At 37.4% G+C, this 5,927-nt stretch overlaps 1 protein-coding gene across 1 annotated transcript; it reads right to left on the bottom strand.

Moving 5' to 3' along the window:
- Nucleotides 1-325: 325 nt before the first annotated feature.
- On the bottom strand, nucleotides 326-1,784 carry LOC149002460 (cyclin-D5-1-like). Its single transcript, XM_089138390.1, has 5 exons — nucleotides 1,518-1,784; nucleotides 1,338-1,424; nucleotides 945-1,236; nucleotides 714-847; nucleotides 326-594 (listed from the first exon to the last, which is right to left on the bottom strand). Exons 1-5 carry the CDS (start codon nucleotides 1,782-1,784, stop codon nucleotides 394-396), a joined length of 981 nt encoding a protein of 326 aa, XP_088994516.1. The 3' UTR covers nucleotides 326-393.
- Nucleotides 1,785-5,927: the final 4,143 nt, after the last annotated feature.

The following is a 5,927-nucleotide window of genomic DNA, read 5'->3' as shown; positions in this document are numbered from 1 at the left end:
GATTTATAGGATAATCATATGACAATTTGCACGTATCATAGAAATGAACTCCATTGCTACAATCAAATTCCCTTTGTTGGGAGACTGCTATCATAGCAACATTGTTGCGGGCAACTGCTGTTGTGGGAAAAAGTGTTGTTTTCTTATTGTATGATTTTAATACTTGTTTTTTTTGCCTATAATAGAAATGATCCTTTTAACAAAAGAAAAAAAAATGATATTCATAGCAACAGCAAGAGGATACTTAAAAATAGCAAAAAGAAAATGTGAAAAAGAACCAGGGGACCTTCTCAAAAGGCATCTCAAACATTCAAACAAATCCAATCACATTCACCTTTACATACTTCTTGATGGCCAACATGCAACACACATGCATCAAATCAAACAAACAAGTCATTCCCCCTGACCCCTCTTCTTCCTCTCCTTTCTTCTTTGTGGAGTAGCTCCATCAGAGGGGTTTAAGGCAGATTCCTCAGTAAACTTGGCAGAGTTTGAATAGATCGGAGAGAGATCAGGAGAAACTATGAACCTGGACATCGTAACTTTCCCCATCTCCAGTTCCTGCAGCAGATTATAGCAGGAAAACACATGCTCCTGCCAAAAGAAATATAAAAGCTCGCATCAAAGTTCTCTTCTTTTCCAATCTCTTCTAATTTTGGACATTGAAACTAATGAAACTAAGAGAAAAATAGTGGAAAAAGACTCACACATACATTTTGAATAGAACCACATGAAGAGATCAAACTCATCTTAAATTCCATACTTTTTTTTGTCAATTTCTGATCCATTGCCGCCAAGACTGCAGCAGCAGCTATAACAGATGGCCGATGACATAGTAAGCTCCTCTCTGTAGCCAAGAAAGCAAAAACAAAGTCACAACAATGAATTCCAACAAATTTAAATTCATCAAGAACAAAAAAAAGAATTACCCATTTCATGATTACCTTTTGCCACAGCTACAATGAGATCTACTGTTTTACATATCAATTGTCTCGGCCGAGACTCATCGCAGAGTTTGGTAATGAAGTAAATAATATAAGTAAAAGGAGTAATTGAAAACATTCTCCACTCTAATGTATTCAAGACCAGAAGCTCCATTTTCTGTATAACGCTATCTTCAAAATTATAATCTTCCACTTGAAACTCAGACAATGCAGGCACTCTGTGTTCCTCCATCTTTGAAGCCAATGTTAAACACGCCACTGATAGCAATCTCACCGCCCACGGTTTCTCACCCTATCATCGAAAAATACAATCAATAATCAACAAGGAAAGGAAACATAAGTAAAAACCAACTCTTTCTTAAGAAAAAGTATCTGTGAGACATATTTCCTTACATCAATGGATCGTTTTGAAAGAAAACGATCGAAGTAAGTGATGGATAGATAAGCTGTTTGGAATCCAAAGCCGAAGAAGGCCCGAGTCTGATTCCATAAACAAAACTTCATAAGCTTCGTTGCCCAATAAAATAGACAATTGCAATACGTAAAGAGGAAAAGAAGTGGAGTGAAACTGACTTTTAGAATCCATTCAATGCTATCCAAACGAGCATATTGCAACCATCTGTTGATCCCCATCGAAGAATCGTCAAAGGATTCGTGTTTTCTACATTCAAAATTGCTCTCTCTTTTGACTAACATTTCTATATATTCTTCATCGTTTTCTGAGAAGAGGAAATTTTGTGGATTAAGAAGATAGGAACCTTCATCTACCTCTTTATTGAAACAATCTTCGTTTTCTAGGCAGAGAAGATTCGAAACAGAAAATGCAGAATTAGAGTCCATAGTTTTTTCTCTCCCACTTGGTTTTAACTGTGAAATGAATCCAAGAGGAGAAGAGGAAATCTAAGGGTTTTGGTCTTGGCCAAGATGGTTATATATACCACCATGGATAATTGAACCCATAACATTTTCACTAAGATGTGTTGGTCATTGCCAATAAACCAACTCTTTGATTGTTTATCACTGATCATTGTCTTACATTTTTTCCGGTATTATTTATGCGGTGTCAATCAGGAGTTGTAGTTACCTTGAAAAATTGAAATTTCTAACAATCAGTGCCCTTTCCAATTACATGGATTGCTACTTGCTAGTGTTATTGATTGCATTACTTCATGGTGGAATCTCATTCTAATTCATATCTTCAATTATATGACTTTTATGAGATACTATAAATTATAACTTCAATGGTAGCATAATGGTAGCATATAAGAGAGTTAAACGTTAGGTATCTTTAATGGAAGACTTTGGATCTTCAGGTTGGGCAAGATTCAGAACTCTACATATTATTTTAAAGACTAAGCAAACAAGTAAATGTTAAAAAGAAAGAAAAGACACGAGATCCAAAACAAAGATGAGTCTAGATTCCTTCAATTAAACTAAATTAAATTGATGCTAATTTACACGTTCTGAAAATTTTTCATATCTAGGAAGACCATATCCCATCAGAAGCCCACTGGTTTAATACATCATCACAGAGTATTTTCACCCAACTCCCAATAAAAATCTTCTGGAGTCTTAATTTTTAATTTTCTCATGATAGTTAGTCTTGTGCAGTCTTAATTATATACGACAACTCATTTGAACCCTTAATTTCGAGTCTCGTGAAAACTTCAATTTTATTGTAGGTAGGCATGGTATATTGGTATTTGTTGATTAAATTATTTTTCGACTAATTCACTTTGAAACCTAAACTAGAAGCGATCCATCTTGAAAGTGTGGTAAGGTGTGATGGATTCTGGGGTTTTTTGAATGAATGAATATGAAAAAGAAAACAAGACAAATGAGTGGGAGGAGTTTATGAATGATTATGTATGGTGAACAACCCTAACCAAATATGCATTTTGATTTATATTTAGAGCCTCCAACAATTAAACTGAATATGATGCATTGTTGGCCGGACTCCTACTTATCATGGCGCTCGGTGTTCAAAATCTAGAAGCTAAAGCGATTCACAACTAGTCATGAATCAAGTGAATGGGGTATATGAGGCAAACGTAAAGAGGATGACTTAACATCTAACCAAGGTAGACCAACATGGACCTTACTTCACTGACATGTTGGTGCGACAAGTACAAAGAGTAGAAAACGACCAAGCCAACGCATTATCTCATTGAGCCATAGAGGAATTAACTACACCTGAACTAGGGATCTATCTAGAAGAACTCAAAAGCCTTAGCATTTGTGTAGCCGAGCAGATGTAGATAGAGGTCGAGTAGGGCAGGACGGAGCCAATCATTTGCTTTTTAGAGCAAGATCAACTCCCTAAGGATAAGAAAGAGGCCTGAACTATTCAAGAACATGCATATGCAACTCAGTATACTGCCAGAGGTGTTCCGCTCTATAAGAAATCGGTCACTACACCACTACTTCGATGTCTAGGATCCTTTGAAGCCAAAAAGGTTCTCAGAGAGATACATGAAGGAGTGACGAGGCTGGGCGGAGGCAACACATTGGGGAGCCAGCGGGAGTCGGCAGACAAAATCCTAAGACAAGGCTATTTCTGGCCAACCATGCATGAAGAAGATGCCAAAGACTATGTCCAGAAGTGTGAAAAGTGTCAAGCGCATGATATAGTACTTTACAAGCGAACAATGCCATTAACATCAATTCTACAAAACCCGGTGGGTATTCCGGGGGGGGCGGGTTTTTTTTTTTTTTTGGGGGGGGGGGGGGGGGGGCCGGGGCCCCCCCCCCCCCATAAGCATGCATTTATCATTATTTATTTGATTTAATTTTCCATACTTAGTTAATTAAAAGAGAGTTAATTGAGTAATTTTGTGTCTTTTTCAGGAATAAGGTGATTTTGGTTATTACAAATAATGTGGAGCAAAGTTGGCAAATATATTAGAGGATTTTAAATAAAATAAAATCATGGGATTTAGTCTTACTACCCAAGAAATCATGAATAGTGAGATCCAACTTAATTAATGCAAAGAGAGCATGAATCGTAGCCAAATTGGAAACAGGTGGAGGTCCAAGGAACAAAATTGGTAATAAAATCTGAAAATCATGTAAACAGACCCACCTTAAGTATTTTGGGCATATCTCTCTCGTATGAACTCCAATTGCGGTGATTCAAGATGTTATGAAAAGCTAACAAAAATATATACAACTTTCTAGTTATGAATTTTTCCATAATCCGAACAAATAAAGGTCGAATAGATGGGTAAAGAGGACAAATTCAATGTGTGTGGGATACATAAAAAAGAAGCCAGTCACAGAGAAGAGGAGAAAACGAAGAACACGGATCTTGGGTCTCATCTCTCACATTGCTCAAGAAGAAGACCACATCTATCTCTCTCTCTAAATTTCATATTTATTTGTTTGATGATATTTGTTATAATGAGTAGCTAGTTCCTTTTATTTGGGATATGGATGAACCATTGCTTATCTCATTAATTTAATTGTTGTATATCTTCTAGTTTATTGTGTTCGAGTCTAGCTAAAGATGTTTTATAACTAAGAAAACTAAGCGTAACAAGCTTCGGCGAAGGATGATAGTCTTGCGAAGATAGGGCATATCTAGGAAAAACCATCTTTTGTTTTGAAGCGTATATGTATATCAATTAGGAAAAGCATTGGGGATTCGAAATCCCAAAGAATCTTCATGTATTCATAGTTAAAAGTTTTTGCATTGATTAATATATTTAATTTAAATAGGTTTTGTTGAATTCAATCTTAGTAACTTAGCCTTTTAGTTCTCCATAGTTCGACCTCGTACTTTCTGGTTGCTAGATTAGTATAGGATTTTGTTTTTGATTGGTTAGCGACATGATCAATGTCCCACACCCTTTGCAATATGGGGGAAGATCTAGTAGGAAAACTACCAAAGGCCTCAAAGGGAGAAAAACCTAGTGGTCGCTTTTGGTTATTCTACAAAGTGGGTTGTAGCAAAGCCCTTGGTAACAATAACTACTGCCGATGGAATGTTTCATTACATACAACATTATTTACAGGTACGGAGTGCCTAGGATCATTGTGATGGACCAAGGAAGTAGTTCAAGAACCCAACATTTGAAAGGTTCTATAAGGACTAGATGGCCTATCCCTAAAGCAACGAGGAGGTAGAAGTAACCAACTGTACCATGCTTGACGGGCCAAAGAAGAGACTAGATCAAGCTAAAGAAAGGGTGGTTGATGAACTGCCAAGTGTCCTGTGAGCATACTGGAACAACTCCACGATGACCACCGGAGAAACACTCTTCTGGATTGCATATGGAGCAGAAGCATAAGTACCAGTTGAAGTACATGTCAGCTCACTCAAAGAAATAGAGTTGATGAAGAAACCAACATTGAGGGCCTCAAGGCTAGCATAGATTAGGTCGACGAAGTAAGAGATAGAGCACAATGTCGGTTAGAGGAGTACCAAAGGCGTATTACAACCTACTACTGTCACATCCCCCCAGCCGGTACCCTGCTAGGCATACCCGGGTATGTGATCCACAGTCCCGAAGATTAAGTATCAAGCAACCATGCCTCCCACATACGCGATAATACAATCATGATCAATAATAATTAAGGTAAAAGCATAAAATAAAAGAATCATGAATAAGACAAGAACAGATAATCAGAGTGCGGAATAAAGATGATACCATAAATATAAATATAACATCAAAAGGAGAGAGAGAGAGAGAGAGAGAGAGAGAGAGAGAGAGAGAGAGAGAGCGATCAGAAGTCACTCCCTCAGTGGCAGCGGAAAAGTAGTAAATCAAGTTGAGTTACATATCCAAAATCTAAGAATATATCAAAAGAAGGTTAATTACATATCCAAGTTCCAAAGGAAATAACAATAGAAAGGCCTAAGCTAAGGTCTCTTCGATCTGGTACAGGGTGTCCTCATAAGTGTATACGAAGGAAACCAAACAGGGCCTTTCCCACACTAAAGTCCGGCTAATCCTGGTATGGAGGGTAATCACCCTTGGCACC

The sequence above is a fragment of the Hakea prostrata genome, chromosome 10 (genome assembly GCF_041222555.1).
Source record: "Hakea prostrata isolate BN-2017 chromosome 10, UWA_Hpros_2, whole genome shotgun sequence".
In the NCBI taxonomy this organism is placed as follows: Eukaryota; Viridiplantae; Streptophyta; class Magnoliopsida; order Proteales; family Proteaceae; genus Hakea; species Hakea prostrata.
Note: the sequence above shows the minus strand (reverse complement) of the source record. Positions and strands in the feature narration are given on the sequence as shown.

Bases quoted from the DNA above. Each gene is read 5' to 3' on its own strand.
- LOC149002460 (XM_089138390.1), bottom strand. From the start codon at position 1,784: ATGGACTCTAATTCTGCATTTTCTGTTTCGAATCTTCTCTGCCTAGAA. The intron at 1,425-1,517 runs GTCAGTTTCACT...TTATGGAATCAG, and splicing joins GCATTGAATGGATTCTAAAA to ACTCGGGCCTTCTTCGGCTT. The intron at 1,237-1,337 runs GTAAGGAAATAT...TTTCGATGATAG, and splicing joins TTTCAAAACGATCCATTGAT to GGTGAGAAACCGTGGGCGGT.